Source organism: Leopardus geoffroyi, chromosome A3 (genome assembly GCF_018350155.1).
Source record: "Leopardus geoffroyi isolate Oge1 chromosome A3, O.geoffroyi_Oge1_pat1.0, whole genome shotgun sequence".
Lineage (NCBI taxonomy): Eukaryota > Metazoa > Chordata > Mammalia > Carnivora > Felidae > Leopardus > Leopardus geoffroyi.
Genome location: NC_059336.1, coordinates 24,357,569 through 24,376,607, shown reverse-complemented (window position 1 = coordinate 24,376,607; position 19,039 = coordinate 24,357,569). Strand labels below are relative to the sequence as shown.

General features: G+C 36.7%; 1 protein-coding gene across 11 annotated transcripts in view; it reads right to left on the bottom strand.

The window, feature by feature from the left end:
- NCOA6 (nuclear receptor coactivator 6) overlaps positions 1–19,039 on the bottom strand; it is a 109,275-nt gene that overhangs the window by 58,759 nt on the left and 31,477 nt on the right. For all 11 annotated transcript variants that reach the window (XM_045443657.1, XM_045443660.1, XM_045443669.1 and 8 more), the window contains 2 exons: positions 9,070–9,175; positions 932–1,213 (listed from right to left, as the gene is read on the bottom strand). In XM_045443657.1, coding sequence (XP_045299613.1) covers positions 932–1,166 — 235 coding nt within the window. In that variant the 5' untranslated portion in view covers positions 1,167–1,213; positions 9,070–9,175. The remainder of the gene's footprint in view (positions 1–931; positions 1,214–9,069; positions 9,176–19,039) is intronic.

Below are 19,039 nucleotides of genomic sequence, written 5' to 3'. Positions count from 1 at the left end.
CCAAGCTCATAGATACAGGGAACAGACTGGTAGCTGACAGGGGACAGGACAGGGAGTGGGGGTGGAGGTGAAATGGGTAAAGGGGGACAAAAGATACAAGTTCCAGTTATTGTCACAGGGATATAACATACAGCAAGTAACCATAGTTAGTAATACTCTATGGCATATTTGCAAGTTGCTAAGAGAGTATATCTTAAAAGTTCTCATTGCAGGGGCATCTGGGTGGCTCAGTCGGTTAGGTGTCTGACTTTAGCTCAGGTCATAAACTCATGGTTCGTGAGTTCAAGACCCTCGCTGGGCTCTCTGCTGTCAGTGCAGAGCCTGCTTCAGATCCTCTGTCCTCCTCTCTCTCTGCCCCTCCCCTGTTTGCGCTCTTTCAAAAATAAATAAAAACATTAAAAAAAAAAAGTTCTCGTCACAACAAAACTGTCACTATGTATGGTGACAGATGTTAACTAGATTGTGGTGGGTGATCATTTCACAATATATACAAATATGGAATGGTAAGTTATACACCTGAAACTAATGTAATGTTATATGTCCACTATACCTCCATAAAAAAAAAATTCTAAAATTCCAATTCTGCACTTAAAATCAGCCTTTCAATCCAGTATGGCAAAGTTTTACTTCGTAAAACTCAAGACAATCACAGAAGAGCAAACATTTTTTTAAAAAAGTAACAAGAAGAGGGGCACCGGGGTGGTTCAGTAGATTAAGCATCCGACTCTTGATTTCGGCCCAGGTCATGACCTCACAGTTTTGAGATTGAGCCACCGCACTAAGCCTGCTTAACATATTCTCTTTCTCTCTTTCTCTTTCCGCCCCTCCCCCACTGGCATGTGCTCACTCTCCCCCCCCCCCAAAAAAAAGAAAAAGAAAAAATAATTAAACTAAAATAATTTTAAAAATAATTAAATAATAAATAAATTACCCATGTGTAACAAATTGGGCACATTCTCCAATATTGTGTCCAATTTCCATTTGAAGTCTTTATCACCTATATTTCCTTTGAAGGCCACAAATATTGTGGAATCCTCCAAAATACTATCACTTTTTGTGTCATCATCTTCTAGTCCAGAATCAAAATCCATCTCTGAGTCTTCCACTGATGATGAACACAAGGAAGTATAGATGTCTTCTAAGTTTGGAAGGTCATCCAAAACCATGGTGAATATTATTCCAGTAGCATATGCCAAATGGAGAATAAGCAAACCTTTGAAAAGAGAAGATACAAAAAGGGTATTACAATGCATAATTATACAATCAACAATGTATAATCCATTGGTCTGTAAAAACTATAATTTATTTCCCAAGTAATAAGAAAGCACACTATAAACATTAAGAAATTACAGAGAGGATAAACTAAGATAGTCTATAATAATTAGTTCTTAAACATACTTGAAATAAAAATTCACCAGTTTTAAATAAAGTTCCTTTTATTATATTATAATGTTTATGTCTATTATGTCAGGCTACCTAGAATACAGGGAGGAGGGAACAAGCAATCACAAGAAAATAAAACAAGTTATATTTTGAAAATTAATTTATATAAGCCTTTGACCCCACAGAGCAAAGGGCTCTCCAATACTCCCCTTATTCCTGTTCTGACAAAAGTTTCAGAGGAGCCAAGGTTTCTAAAGCTATTCTCTTTTTCTAACCTGCAAAGCAAAGCTTGACCCAACTAAAAACATCTGGAGGACTATCTAAAATCCTAAAGTCTTGAGGACCCTTTAAAATAACTTTAGGGGCACCTTGGTGGCTGTCGGTTAAGCGTCTGACTTCAGTTCTGGTTATGATCTCATGGTTCATGGGTTCAAGCCCCACATCAGGTTCTGCGTCTCCCTCTCTCTCTGCCCCTCCCCTGCTTGTGTGCATGCACTCTCTCTCTCAAAAATAAATAAACTTTAAAAAATAAATAAAATAACTTTTAAGGCATTATTAATAGTTATATGGCTAAAAATAATAATTTAGAAACAAAACAATAAAACATTTTTAAATACTTTTAGGAAAGGAAAATAAGTAGTTAACACATGTTTATAGAAAGAAAGAACTGTGTCCAGGACAGAACTAAATTACTTTTCAACTTTTAGATCTAGAGAAGTCACATTATCTGTTATTTTCAGTTACGCTGTCTATCAAAGAATACATGTATTAACAATCACACCATGTGGCCATTTTCTCCATTAGCGTTGGGACTGAAGATCACTTCTTAACCCAAAAGTGAGTGAACATTCATTTTTTAGCATCTGTGTTAAGCCAGAATGACATGGATACATAAGAACCTCACACAACTCTTCTAATTTAAAAACATTCCTTATAGAATTACAACTATGTGTTTTTTTTAAAGATAGATAAGAAAAAAAGGGCTGAAAATAAATTCACTAAAATGCAAACAGTGATTGTACTAGGCTGGTAAATTTTCTTTTCCTATTTTCCAAATATGCTACAAGTCATTTAGGGACACGCAAAGCTAAATATGCTGTAATAGGTTATAATACCAGTATAAATGGAAAAAAATTATCAACTTTTAAAAACTATTTAACTTTTCTTTTTTTTTAATGTTTAAATATAACATACTTTTATTGAGTTACTTCTTCTTTGACATTTCATTTTGGATTTACAAGCAATAATCATTTTTTTAAATTTGTTTTTAATGTTTTATTATTTATTTTTAAGAGAGAGAGAGAGAGATGAGGCAGAGTGTGAGCCAGGGAGGGGGCAGAGAGAGAGGAAGACACAGAATCCGAAGCAAGCTCCAGGCTCTGAGCTGTCAGCACAGAGCCGGATGCTCGAACCCATGAACCATGAGATCATGACCTGAGCCGAAGTCAGACACTTAAGCGACTGAGCCACCCAGGTGTCCCATGCAAGAATCGTTTTTTATTCTTTCCTAAATACTAAATATTTTACCTCAAATTCACACTAGCATATCAGTTCTGCAAAGAGATGCCTACAAACTGATCTACTGGCTTAGGTATAGGATAGAGTTGTTGGGTTTTTATAGGGTGATTTCTAAAACTATTTTGGCAGTATATCACTAATTCGATAAGCTATCATGTTGTAAAACTCTGGTAAAAGCAAAATACTATATGGTTTTATTTGCCCATGTTAAAGATGGAAGTCCAACATATCTACATCAATAATAATAATAAAACAGAAAATACACATTAAGCATCTACATACCTTACTTCTCATTCCTAAGATTATGTTGGAGTATATAAAATACCCCCCAACTTTATACATTTTTCTAACAAAGTGGATACTCATATAGCAAATTTATTTATTTATTTATTTTTTCAACGTTTATTTATTTTTGGGACAGAGAGAGACAGAGCATGAACGGGGGAGGGGCAGAGAGAGAGGGAGACACAGAATCGGAAACAGGCTCCAGGCTCTGAGCCATCAGCCCAGAGCCTGACGCGGGGCTCGAACTCACGGACCGCGAGATCGTGACCTGGCTGAAGTCGGACGCTTAACCGACTGCGCCACCCAGGCGCCCCTCATATAGCAAATTTAAATCACAATTTTAATCTTTTGTGTCAGTTGTAGAATAAATAACTTAATTTTAAGGCAAATTTATCTAAAATATTTAAAATATGATCAATTGAATAATCAGGTTATCGGATGATTTAAAAGTGCACAAAAACAAAAAATACTACTACTTTACCATTCCATGAGGCAGAACCGGAACAAAAGTCTTTAAAACTGGACTTTTATAATTGTCAGATTATGGATAATGGATATAATTGTCAGATATTAAAAAAATGGAAAACTTACAGGATAGAATATAGAAAACTTATAAAATATAGCACTTAGATTCAGTTATTCATTCTAATAACTATTATCTAGTTCAGGGAACTTGTATTAATATTCATATTCTTTCCACTCATTTCAGCCTTTTAGATATCAAAGTCATGATACATAGATGCAAACAGGTTCCCCTACTCCATTTATTCTGAACAGTTTGTTTTTCCTGTTGGCAGCTTTTACAATGAGGGAAAAAGGAAATTACAAATTAGATCTCTCATTCAGTGAAATTTCTGTTTAGTCTACTACTAAAAATTCTACTCTTTTAGTAAATCTCCTTCCATCTAATTTCAAATACATGTTTATCCCAAGTTCTGAATTTTGGTTCTTTGTTATTCTAATTAATAGAAGGGTGTGTATTTTAAGACTTCTATTTTTTTTTTTAATGTTTATTTATTTAAAAAAAATTTTTTTTTTCAACGTTTATTTATTTTTGGGACAGAGAGAGACAGAGCATGAACGGGGGAGGGGCAGAGAGAGAGGGAGACACAGAATCGGAAACAGGCTCCAGGCTCTGAGCCATCAGCCCAGAGCCCGATGTGGGGCTCGAACTCACGGACCGCGAGATCGCAACCTGGCTGAAGTCGGACGCTCAACCGACTGCGCCACCCAGGCGCCCCAATGTTTATTTATTTTTGAGAGAGACAGAGAGAGAATGAGAGTGGGTTAGGGGCAGAGAGAGAGGGAGACACAGAATCCAAAGCAGGCTCCAGGCTCTGAGCTGTCAGCACAGAGCCCGATGCAGGGCTTGAACTCACGAGCTGTGAGATCATGACCTGAGCCAAAGTCAGACGCTCAACCGACTGAGCCACCCAGGCACCCCTATTTTATTTTTTTAATTAATAATTTATTTATTTTTAAATTTACATCCAAGTTAGTTAGCATATGGCTCAACAATGATTTCAGTAGTAGATTCCTTAATGCCCCTTATCCATTTAGCCCATTCCCCCTCCCACAACCCTTCCAGCAACCCTCTCTTCACATTTAAGAGTCTCTTATGTTTTGTCCCCCTCCCTGTTGTTATATTATTTTTGCTTCCTTTCCCTTATGTTCATCTGTTTTGTATCTTAAAGTCCTAATATGAATGAAGTCGTATGATATTTGTCTTTCTCCGACTAATTTCATTTAGCATCATAATACCCTCCAGTTCCATCCACTTAGTTGTAATTGGCAAGATTTCATTCTTTTTGACTGCCAAGCAATACCATTGTATATATATACAACACCTTTATCCATTCATCCATCGATGGACATTTGGGCTCTTTCCATACTTTGGCAGTTGTTGATAGTACTGCTATAAACATTGGGGTGCATGTGTCCCTTCGAAACAGCACACCTGTATCCCTTGGATAAACACCTAGTAGTACAATTGCTGGGTCGTATGGTAGTTCTATTTTTAGTTTCTTGAGGTAACTCCATACTGTTTTCCAGAGTGGCTGCACCAGTTTGTATTCCCTCTTTTTCTTTTTTAAACAGTCAATTAAATTTCAAGAACAAAGAATTTCCAAAAACCAATTTAAGCAATCTTAGGGGGAAAAATTCCTCTGTTGTAAGTAAACATGAAAACAATAAAACGACAACAAAAAAACTTACGTTTGAGCAAAGCACCTTTTCTAGTACTGTGACTGTTACAAAGGAATAGTGTGACTTGGGTGGTTAAGAAACAACAGCATTCAGAAAATCCCTTATAAATACCATTGCCTTTAGTCAACTGCCATCTGCTCCTTACAGATTTTAAAGAACTTTAGAGGTAAATAAACAAGACTGAAAAAGACTTTAGGGCTTAAAAGCTGTTACTCATCAGGAAAACGACTGATTGCTGAGACTGCCTGAAATACTAGAGCTATTTAATAGCTACTCCCCAGTTGGAACAACTACAAGAAAAGAATTTAAAATTTAAGAAGTGTTTTCCAAAAGAAATCTTTTACTGGAAAGAAAGAGATCAACTAAAAATCTGTCTTCTAAAGGGGTCATCGGTCATGTCATGAAGGCTGGCAAATCTAAATTTGGAAAACCATCTCCTGGCAGATAAAACAAATCAACTAATCCAAATTCAAGAATTACTGGTTTAAAAGTACTATGGCACTACACAGGTGCTTAAAAAATGAAGAAATTAAAAGTAAGTATGAAAAATTGCTGGCCTCCTCTCCAGAAACTTTTTAAAGAAGCTTCTTCCCGATAACATATTCATTGACATAACGTCCACTTAAAATCTAGTCTTTAACAAAGGATTTATAATCAAAACAATTAACTAATTTTGAGTGAAATGCAGTTCAGTGACTGCTCTTGGAGACAGAAATCATTACAGCTGACCAGTTTGAGACTCACTTGCTCATTTATGGTCATCACAAGAAAACATGTGCTATCTCCTCTGGGTTTGTTAAGATTAACCACCAGTTAATTTGCTCACCCGCCACATAATAAACTTCCAGATTATCTGTTGGTTTCACTTCTAACAGGGGCTCTTTTGATTTTTTTTATATGAAATTTATTGTCAAATTGGTTTCCATACAACACCCAGTGCTCATCCCAACAGGTGCCCTCCTCAATACCCATCACCCACCATCACCCCCTCCCATCCCCCATCAACCCTCAGTTTGTTCTCAGTTTTTAAGTGTCTCTTATGTTTTGGCTCACTCCCTAACCTTTTTTTTTTTTCCCTTCCCCTCCGCCATGGTCTTCTGTTAAGTTTCTCAAGATCCACATAAGAGTGAAAACATATGGTATTTTCTTTCTCTGTATGACTTATTTCACTTAGCATAACACTCTCCAGTTCCATCCACGTTGCTACAAAAGGCCATATTTCATTCTTTTGATCTTTTGTAAAGAACCTAAGAATAAATGACATCCAGGAGAATTTAAAGAGCAAGCATATTATTTATTCTACTTTTGGAAATAGATTTCCAAACTAAATCATTTAAGGGTAATATTTCAGGATAACTAAATAGCTCCAGTTGATAAAGGAAAGCTCTTTTTTAAGAAGAAAGCCAACTTAAATGTAAAAAGAATGATATCATTGGAAAAATCACAATTTTGTGATTGTTGATAAAATTCAGAAAATTCAGAAAAGGATCATTAATAAGGATAAAACATTATGTTGGGGCGCCTGGGTGGCGCAGTCGGTTAAGCGTCCGACTTCAGCCAGGTCACGATCTTGCGGTCCGTGAGTTCGAGCCCCGCGTCAGGCTCTGGGCTGATGGCTCAGAGCCTGGAGCCTGTTTCCGATTCTGTGTCTCCCTCTCTCTCTGCCCCTCCCCCGTTCATACTCTGTCTCTCTCTGTCCCAAAAATAAATAAACGTTGAAAAAAAAAAAAATTTAATAAAAAAACATTATGTGAAATGTGCCAAAAATGTTTAACCTGAATATAATAAAATCTTTATACAGGAGACAGAGGTATAACTTAAATAACATCATGAGGAAATATTCAGACAAATCTAGAGTGTAGGATTTCTACAGCATAACTGGGTTGGCCTCTTCAGTAAGTCAGTTGTAATGAAGGAAGAAAGAGATGGGTGAAACTATTCTACATTAAAAGAGCTTTTAAAAATTTTTTTAAAAATCAAATGCAGTGTATGGTCCTTTATTAGGTCTTGGTTTGGAAAAAAGATGTAAAGCACATTTTTAGGATAATTAGTGAACTACCACTAATTTTGTTAGGTGTGATAACAATGGTGTTATGGTTATATAGGGCAATGTTCTGTCTAAGAGATGCATACTGAAGCATTCAGGGGTAAAACATCAGGATGCTTATAATTTACTTTAAAATAATTGAGAGAAAAATAGATTAGGCAAATATGACAAAATTTTAATAATGGTTAAATATAGGTGATTAGTATACAGGTGCTTATTATACTTTTGTTTATAGCATAATTTTATAAAATGTTTGAAATTGTTCATAATAAAAAGCTTAAAAAAAAACAAAGGAAGAAAAAAGCAAGCATACCAGCAACATAGTGCTGCTCCAAGGTAAAACTCCACAGACATCAGGAAGGCTTAGAAGCTTACTTATGAACATCTTCCAAATCACAATAGGGTTAAAAATAAATAAATATATTTAAACATATATATTTGTAAATATATAAATTTATATTATTTATGAATACATAAATTTATATACCTTACATATTATTTTTTTTTTAATTTTTTTTCAACGTTTATTTATTTTTTGGGGGACAGAGAGAGACAGAGCATGAACAGGGGAGGGGCAGAGAGAGAGGGAGACACAGAATCGGAAACAGGCTCCAGGCTCTGAGCCATCAGCCCAGAGCCTGACGCGGGGCTCGAACTCACGGACCGCGAGATCGTGACCTGGCTGAAGTCGGACGCTTAACCGACTGCGCCACCCAGGCGCCCCACCTTACATATTATATATATAGCCAGTTAATATGCACCAGATTTACATTTACATATGAACAGAAGGGACTGGTGCAGGTAGCTGAATAATGGGTAGAAGATTGTTACAGGTTATTCAGAGTATCAGCTTGGCTGCCATTTGAAAAGACAAGACACTATGATCTGCATCAGAAACCACAAACTTACATACTCATAGCGGTTAGGCAGATAAAATAAGAGAAGAACACTGGATATTAAGTGTATTTACACACACTGTATGAATGATTTGGGTAACAGGAAACTCACATACCCATCTATGCTAAGCAGCTACTATCCTCTGCTCCAGCTTATTACTTTCTTTTTGGAAGGATGGGAGGAGTTGGGCAGATGTTCTGAATTTTAAGAAAAGGCTAAAATCCATATATTCAGTGAAATCTCCAGATTTTAAAATAGGTTTACATTTTTGGAAAATAAAAATACTCTGTATGCCAAATGAAACACACTGTAGCTGCATAAGGCCCAGTCACCAATTTTCAATTTCTACAACTCCCATGATTGACTAGTACAATGCTAGGTGTGAGTGAACTATGCTGGGTTTGGTACAGTGCTGGAATAGACCAGATATTTGAAATGCATTTAAATGTTATGATGTGCCTCCTAAGAGGTATGTGGACTCTCGAAGAGAAAGAAAAAAATAGATCAAGTTCTCAACCCCAGAGGAACAGAAGGCACTCAAACTTAGTGAATTTGGGGCTTCATTAAATATACTGATACCTTCGATAACTGGCTGAAGGACCATCTTCTCCTTTGACAAAATGCTAGATGATAAAGGAAAGTTTTTTAATTTGCTACGTAACTTTAGTAGAGTCATTCCATTGCTTGGAATTAAGTTGAGCCTTAACCACTCTTTCACAAAAGATTTCACTCACCAAAATGTCTTTATTTTTTTATCATTTATTCAGGTCATCTTCTAAGTCCAAACAAGCTGGCATTTTTAGGGCCTGTATTTCAAAAGGCAGCAGCCAAATAAAAATTCTAAAAAAGAGAGACAAAGAGAAAGTTGCAGTATCATATAGAAATTAGAAATTACAGAGGTGACATCTTTATAACAGAAGCCAATGCAAATACAAGTTACCAATCAACTTAGACGTCTTTAGAGAATGTTAAAATAGAGTTTTCATTAAGTCTACAAAGAATATCTTTTTTCTGAGATTAAACCACTATTCAACAAACATTTCAAAGAGTATAGAAGCAAACTCCAGGACATATACTGCCTTTGCTTAAGAATCATGAAACTGGGGGAGGAGGGGGGGCACCTGGGTGGCTCAGTCGGTTAAGCATCCAACTTCAGCTCAGGTCATGATCTCGTGGTTTGTGGGTTCAAGCCCCGCATCGGGCTCTGTGCTGACAGCACGAGGCCTGGAGTCTGCTTTGGATTCTGTGTCTCCCTCTCTCTCTGCCCCTTCCCCATTCATGCACGTGTGCGCTCTCTCTCTCCCAAAAATAAAATAAAAAAACATAAAATTTTTTAAAAATTAAAAAAAAAAAAAAAGAATCATGAAACTGGGACCCTAAGCCTTAGAGACCTCCTCCCTTTACCTCCATTTTTAAACCTGTCAAATTAAAATGAATTAACATCATCATGCCACACTGTTTGCAGATACTTGGAGCCAAAACCAAAATATTTTCTACACACACTAAATATAAGACCTGCTTATTCTAACATAATTTCAAAACTCATTTTAAACTTCATAAAGTATATGGGGTGCCTGGGTGGCTCAGCGGGTTAAGTGTCCAACTTCAGCTCGGGTCATGATCTCACCGTTTATAGGTTCGAGCCCCGCATTGGGTTCTGTGCAACAGCTCAGAGCCCGGAGCCTGCTTTGGATTCGGTGTCTCCTTCTCTCTCTGATTCTCCCCCACTTGTGCTCTATCTCTCTCAAAAATGAATAAACATTAAAAAAAATTTTTAAATAAACTTCATAAAGTATAGATTTAAGCTTTTTTCCTACTTTATATATAATTTTATTTTATTTTTCATTAAATTTTCAGTTTTTCTAAGTATTATTTATGGTACACATAGAAATTTTGCATGTAAAGTGTCTAATTTTGGCATGCTTCAGAAAAATATTCCCACTTTAATAAGGTAGTATCAGTCTGGGGCGCTGGGGTGGCTCAGTTGGTTAAGAGTCAGAATTTAGCCCAGGGCATGATCTCACAGTTCGAGGGTTCGAGCTCCGCATTGGGCTCTGTGCTGACAGCTCAGAACCTGGAGCCTGCTTCAGATTCTGTGTCTCCTTCTCTCTCTGCCCTTCCCTGGCTTGCTTGCTCTCTCGCTTTCAAAAATAAATAAACAGTAAGAAAATTTTAAAAAGAAAAGATATCAGTCTACAATGTCTTTAACTTGGCTGTTATGGTTTTACATTATTGTCAAATATTGATTTTATAATTTCAAATTTTTAAATGGATATATATACTAGACATTAATAAATAATTCTTAGGGAAAGAACTATGCTCCTTAATTATTTTTTAATTTAAGTCTAAGCTATTTTTTCAAAACTCCATGGAACATTAACAAAAAATGACCTTAAGAAAGGCCATCAAGAGGGATGCCTGGGTGGCTCAATCTGTTAAGCGTCCAATTCTTGATTTTGGCTCAGGTCATGATTTCAGTTTGGTTCGTGGGTTTGAGTCCTGTGCTGGGTTCTGCGCTGACAGTGGCAAGCCCACTTGGGATTCTTTGTCTCTCTCTCTGCCCCTCCCCAGCCTGCACACTCTCTCTCTTAAAAATAAATAAACATTTTTAGGGCGCCTGGGTGGCGCAGTCGGTTAAGCGTCCGACTTCAGCCAGGTCACGATCTCGCGGTCCGTGAGTTCGAGCCCTGCGTCGGGCTCTGGGCTGATGGCTCAGAGCCTGGAGCCTGTTTCCGATTCTGTGTCTCCCTCTCTCTGCCCCTCCCCCGTTCATGCTCTGTCTCTCTCTGTCCCAAAAATAAAAAAATAAACGTTGAAAAAAAATTAAAAAAAAAAAAAAAAAAAACATTTTTTAAAAAGGCCATAAAGAAAATCTCTATAGTGAATGGGATTAACAGTACACTTACCCTGATGAGCACTGAGCAATACATGGAATTGTTGAACCACTACACTGTACACTTGAAACAAATATAACACTCTATACTGGAATTTAAAAAAGAAAAAAAAACTCTATAAATCCAAAAAGTAACAGTAGAATAATACTCTGATTCAGTACAATGTACTGAAATTATACATTTAAAATAAAATCAAGAAACAAAGGCCTTTTCACCTTAAAACAACAACAAAACCCTTGGAGTTGGGTTAAAAAAGAAATCAATATTGCAAAATTTCTAGAGAATGCCAAAATAAGGAAAATGCTACATATTAGAACCTAAAGAATACAGCCAAACCAGTAAAGAAGAAAATTCACAGCGATAAATACCTACATCAGGAAAAAGAAAGAAAAGAAAGAAAGAAGAAAAGAAAGGAAGGAGTTAAATGTCTGACTCAAAAAGTCAGGAAAAAAACCTGTAAGATGAACTGAAAGAAATCAAAATGAAGGAATTAATACAGATAAAAGGAGAAATTAATAAAAAAAAAACAAACAAACAGAAAAAGAGGGGCGCCTGGGTGGTTCAGTTGGTTAAGCATCTGACTCTTGACTTGTGCTCAGATCATGATCTCAAGGTCATGAGATCCAGCCCCACGGTGGGCTCTATGCTGGGGGTGGAGTCTGCTTGAGCTTCTCCCTCTCCCTCTGACCCTCCCCTGCTTGCGCTCTCTCTAAAAACAAAACAAAACAAAACAAAACAAAACAAAACCCAGAAAAACAGAATAAATAAATCCAAAAATTGGTACATTGGAAGAAAAACCAATAAAATAAACCACTAGTTAATCTACTAAAGGGAGAAAGTCCAAATACATAAAATAAGAAATAAGAAGGAAATAGCCACAGAAACAAAGGAAATTAAAAGGACCATAGAGACTATTTTGTTCAAGCTTTTGTTCACTCTACCTATATAAATATGATAATGCCTCCCAAAAGCATCACACACAAATTTAATGGAAACATTAACCCTTTAGAGAACAGGTAAGTCTAATGATCTGAAACTGTTCCAGAACATACAAAAAGAAAGCAAACTTTCCAAATCTTTTTATGAAGCAAATATAGCATGAATATCAAAAGCTAATACACACTGCAGGCAGAAAGCTATAATCTCTCTTATATTGATGCAAGATTCTAAATCAAATTTTAAATAGAATACAACAGTACATTAGATGAAGAAGAATGCATCATAATTAAGTAGAGTTTGGTCTAGGAATACAAGCAAGGCTCACTATGAGGAAACTAAGGGAAGAAGTCATATGATCATCTCCACAGATACTTAAAGTCATTTGACAAAATTTAACACTTCTCAAAAAAAATAAAATATATAAACACTTCCTTAACATGACAAAATGTATCTTTTTTTGGCTTAAAGTCAGCAGCTTGCTTAATGGGGAAAAGTTGGGAAGAGGGCAGATATCTACTAAATATTATTAAACACTCTATCATAGGTATATAAAGTCAGTGAAATTAAACAAGACTAATAATAGTAAAAAATTGGGAAGAATGTAAAACTATCACTATCAGCAGATGATATAATTGTATTCTTGCACATCTTGAAAAATCAACCAAGAAAACAGCAAAAATAAGAGATTCAGCAAAGTAGAATGGTACAAAATATACAGAAAACAACAGCTTTATTACATAGGCAATCAATCATCAATATGTGGGGAAAAATTTAATTTATAATAGCCCCAAAAAGGACAAAATATTTAGGACTGAACTAAAAAGAAAATGTAGAGTTACAAGATGAAATTTTAAATACACTAATAAAGGATCCAAATACAAAACAGACTTGAACAAATGGAATGACACACCACATTCTTAGACAAAAAGACTCACAGGGTGCCTGGGTGGCTCAGTCGGTTAAGCATTTGACTCTTGATTTCAGCTCAGGTCAGGATCTCACGGTTGTGAGATCAAACCCCGTGTTGGGTGCCATGCTGAGTATGAAGCCTGTTTAAGATTCTCTCCTTCTCTCTCTGCCCCTCCCCAGCTCGTGCTCTCTCTCTCAAAAAGAGAGAGAGAGAGAGAGAGAGGAAAAAAGACTCATAAACATCAATTCTCCCTAATTTAGAATCTAACAACCCTATTAAAACATGCTAACTTCTTGGGGTGCCTGGGTGGCTCAGTTGGTTAAGTGTCTGACTCCGGCTCAGGTCTTGATCTCACGGTTTGTGGGTTGGAGTCCTTTGTCGGGCTCTGTCAAAGCCTGGAGTCTGCTTGGATTCTGTGTCTCACCGCCACCCCCCCCCCCTTCCTCTGCTTGCACTCTCTCCCTCTCTCAAAAATGAAATAAAACATTAAGAAAAATTCTAACTTTTTTAAAATGGAAAAGCTGACTTTATAGTTCACATGGAAATAAAAAGAGTAAAAAAAAAAAAACCTCTGAAAAATAAGAGTAGGGAAAGGGACAAGTCCTACCAGATATCAAAACATAATGCCTCAGTAACTAAAACTGTGAGTACTGGCATATAAACGGATGGGAGACCAATGGAAGACTAAAATCCCCAAAAGTGATCAAAATGGATGTAGAATTTTAGTATCTCATAAAGGTGGGGGAAAACAGATTTTTCATTAAATGGGACTAGGTAGCCACCTAGGGAAAAAATAAACTTAGAGCTATACCTCACATCAAGATAAATTCCAAATGGATCCAAAACTTCAATACAACAAATGAAACCCTACAAGTATTAGAAGAAAGTACAGAAGAAATTTTTATACTCTTGGACTGGGTAAAGATTTTTTAACTATGACATAAAATCCAAAGCCATTAAAAAAATGGGTAAATTTGAATACATAAAAATCAAAGAATTCTGCAAGGCAAAAAATACCATAAGTAAAGCTAAAACAAAAACCCAACAAACAAACAACAAACAAAATGACAAAGAAAAAATATTGACAATGAAAGAGCAAATTTCCCATATATAAACATACTATAGAAAAAAACAGGTTTGTGTATATATATGTGTATGCATATATAGGTATTATAAAGAGAACAGCAATTTAGACAAAGTGTTGTGTCCAAAAATGGGCACAGAATATGATCATAAAATTCAAAGAAAAGGAAATACAAATGAACTTTAAACATATAAAAAATGTTAAACTTCACACATAAGAAAACATTTTTTTCACTCATCAGATTAGTGAAAATCCAAAAATATAATAATGCACTCTCTTGGCAAGGCTATAGGAAAACAGACATTCTCACTCATTGCTAGTGGTTGTCTAACATCAGCAAGTAGGCATTATCTGTCAAAATTACAATTACATATACCATTAACCCAGCAATCTCACTTCTGGTTGGTGATCCTGTAAGAGAGGGTACAGCTCAGTGGTAGAGCATTTGACTGCACCGATCCTACAGCTAAACCTGCTCCCTTACTAGATGACACATATACAAGGTTATTCCATAAAAGCATTTTTGCAAGAGCAAGATAGGAAACTACCAAAATGTCCATCAACAGAGACTGATTAAATTATAGTACATCTAATAAAAAGGAAAGGCAGCAAGAATATGGATGCTCTCTATGCACTGATGTGGAAAAAACAAGGAATAAAACATTGACTACAGGATGCTACTTTTAGTGGGGAAAGAGGAGAAGAATATTTTATATATGTTAGTATTAAAAATAAAATACTCTAGGGGCGCCTGGGTGGCGCAGTCAGTTAAGCGTCCGACTTCAGCCAGGTCACGATCTCGCGGTCTGTGAGTTCGAGCCCCGCGTCAGGCTCTGGGCTGATGGCTCAGAGCCTGGAGCCTGTTTCCAATTCTGTGTCTCCCTCTCTCTCTGCCCCTCCCCCGTTCATGCTCTGTCTCTCTCTGTCCCAAAAATAAATAAATGTTGAAAAAAAAAATTAAAAAAAAAAAAAAAATACTCTAGGGGTGCCTGAGTGGCTCAGATGGTTAAGCATCTGACTCTTGATTTGGGCTCATAATCTCACAGTTTATGAGACAGCTCTGCATCAGGCTACACACTGTCAGCGCGGAGCCTACTTACGATTGTCTCTCTGTTTTCTTCTCCCTCTGCCTCTTCCCCACTCGCACTCCCTCTGACAAAAAAAAAAAAAACAAAATACAAAACAAAACAAAAAAACACAAACAAAAAAAACCTCTAGAAGGAAATACAAAAAACCCCACAAAACAGTAAAAATTATTAGCTTCAAGGTAAACTTAAAAAAAATAAAAACAAACAAACAAACAAAAAAAAAAAAACCAAATATGTTGTACCAGAGGAGGGCAAGGAAGCACTCACACAAATAGGGAGCAAAGTCACAAGGACCCAGGAGCCAGTTTAAGGGGTTTCTACTGGCAAATTTGAGACAATTTAAGTATCAAAAAGAATTAATGACTAAAATTGATTAAAATACCATGAATAAATAGAAATCCATAAATATATAATAATAGCTAAGAGTAAATAATAGCTCAGAGAGTAAAAAAATTACTCAGAAAGTCACTATTAGGTGTAACTATGACATCAATTCCTTACTCTGAAGATTGATAATTAAAGAAAAAAGAATGAAGCAAGAAATTTACTTTGTCTTTTAAGAAGCATTCATCCTTGGTAAAGAGGGAAAGCTCTCCTTTACATCAGAATGCTAGTTAATAAATGCAGAAGGAAAGAATTTTTGAAATCACCATTGTGCAACCTCCAATGAAGTAAGTGATTCAGGCAAGGATGATCAAAGAATGCTAAAAACCATCTGGTGAAAACTGCTGGGGAACAGAAGACTCCCATGGTGCAAACGGATTATTCCACAGATTACTTTCTAATTGCAAAGAGAAAACGAGTATCTTTAGAGTGGAAAGATATGACATTCACCAGCTTTACCTGGTGATCAAATCCAGTAACAATTACAGTGAGACCTTTTATTTATGTCTTCTGATGTGATTTTACCTGAAACACCAGTCATCATCTATGATGATTATTAGTAAAAATGCCTAGCCTAGGTCTAAAAAGTCTTTAAAAGTAATATCTCCTTTATAGAAAATTCAGGAGATAGAGCAAAAAGAACAAATACATGAAGAAGTATTTGACTACATGAAGAAATAATCAGATCTAGAATGTGTGGCTTGCTACAACAAAATTGATCTGGTCTCTTCAAAACCCAAAATCTTAAGGGAAGAGATAGGGGGAAGACACAGTTCTCAATTAAAAGACTTTACAAATATGACCACCAAATGCAATTCATAAACGTTACTTAGACCTGCTTTGAAGAAAACAGCCATAAAATTATTAAGACAGTTGGGAAAAACTGAATGTGAAGTAACAGAAGATATCAGGGCATTTTTAAAAACATCTTGGGTGTAGTAATGTTATTTGTGATTGTATAGTAAATGCCCTTATTCTTAGGAGATGCATGCCAAAGTATTTAGGGATAAAATGTCATAATGTCTGCAACTTATTTTCAAAGTATTCAGTAAAGATAGGTAGGTAAACAGATGATGCAAATATAGCAAACTATGATCACTATTATTCTTTCAACTTTTTTGTATTAAAAACATTTTTTTTCATATTAAAAAGTTATGGGGAGAAGGGTATAAATAAATCCTGGGAGCTGAGGGTGGGATCAAGACTTTTCCCTTTATATCTTTTTTATAATGTTTTTATTTCTGAACCGCATGCATGCATTATGTATTAAAAAAAAAAAAAAAAAAGCCAGCTATCTACTACCCTCTTAAACACTGAGCAGCAAGTATATTTCTACTCTTACCCCATCTCAGGCATGCAACAACAAAAATAGCCTCTGCTTTCTATCTCCTAGCTCTGAGGAGAGCCCCTCTGACCACATTTTCCTTGAGTCATTTGACAGTAAGGTTAAGAACCTGGAACACATTGTTACCAAGGGCTGAGCCACCGTCACCACCTTCAACAATATTCCCTTCAGCCAGTCTCCTACACTTGCTTCCCAACCCTTTCCCACCCCATTCCCTTATCTCCAGGTTCTGTTGTTCACCCAGTCTGTTCCTCCCCACCCACTCCCATCCCATCCCACAGCTGGCTCCTTCAGCAAGGCTTTTATCAGTGTCCTGCCCCCCTTGCTCACTTATTCTTAAGGCATACAAATCCATCAACTGCCTTTCCCCCACCCCCCACTAACTCACAAACTTGAAGTTTAAGAGCTAGAAAGGAATTTGCATAATAATCAGTCTAACTCCCCCCAACTCTCAAAGGAAAAACCTGAATCACAGCAGTGGTATTGTGACTTGACTGAAATTATAGACTAGGATTGTGACAGGATAATGACTAAAGTCTGGTCTTTCGCCTTCAAATTCAGTGCTTCTCCCACCATATACCAAACTGTCTTCTCACCAGGGTGACTCTACCCTACTCATACATAGTACACAATTAGCAGAAATATCAGAACCAAGTGACCTAGTTTATTTCAGGCCAATACCCACTAATTAGAATTGCCGCAATAACTCCAAAATGACTGAAGTCAGAATATCTGAGATCAAATGAGTATATGCCTTGAAAGAACTTCAGTAGCTCCCAACCTTGGCTACACATTATAATTATTTGAGAAACTTAAAAAAATAATTCCAGAGTCATACTATGTCTGCACTGTGGCCTGAACTTTGGGCACTGACACTACCCAGGTGATTCTAATGAGCAAAGTTTAGAACCACACTTTTCATACATTATTTAATTTACCTTATATGAGGAAACTGAGTCAGGTAGGGAATGTGGTTAAGAATTTGCTCCAATGGGGTGCCTGGGTGGCTCAGTCAGTTAAGCATCTGACTCTTGATTTTGGCTCAGGTCATGCAATGGTTCATGGGTTTAAACTCTGCGTTGGACTCTGCACTGATAGCTCGGAGCCTGCTTGGGATTCTCACTCTCCCTCTCTCTCTCTCTCTCTGCCCCACCCACACTCACTTGCATGCACTGCCTCCCTCTCAAAATTAATAAACATTAAAAAAAAAAAAAAAAGAATTTGCCCCAAAAAAGTGATGAAGGAGAAACAAAAGCTTTTTTTTTTTTTTTAATTTTTTTTTTTTTTCAACGTTTATTTATTTTTGGGACAGAGAGAGACAGAGCATGAACGGGGGAGGGGCAGAGAGAGAGGGAGACACAGAATCGGAAACAGGCTCCAGGCTCTGAGCCATCAGCCCAGAGCCTGACGCGGGGCTTGAACTCACGGACCGCGAGATCGTGACCTGGCTGAAGTCAGACGCTTAACCGACTGCGCCACCCAGGCGCCCCCAGCTTTTTCTTTTATTATCATAAAGTTTGGTTGTTTAATTTTTTTTTAATATAAGTAATACAAACCATATTATTTGTGTGGAAATAAAACAAACATAACTATATAGAATCTAAAATTGAACTGCAGCACCCTGTGTTCCATCTTGTTTTTTTCTACATCCTTGGAATCACTTAAACTTTTCTTAGCTTCCATGTTGTCATTTAGAAAATGATGGGCTAACATCTTCCAGATCTAGGGACACTATGACTATTTTAATCCCTGGCTATTTGACTTCAATGTTTTTGTTTTTTTAATTTTTAAATGTTTATTTAAAAAAATTTTTTTTTTTAACGTTTATTTATTTTTTTTTGAGACAGAGACACAGCATGAACGGGGGAGGGGCAGAGAGAGAGGGAAACACAGAATCGGAAGCAGGCTCCAGGCTCTGAGCCATCAGCCCAGAGCCCGACGCGGGACTTGAACTCACAGACCGTGAGATCGTGACCTGAGCCGAAGTCAGACGCTTAACCGACTGAGCCACCCAGGCGCCCCTAAATGTTTATTTTTGAGAGAGAGAGAGAGAGAGAGAG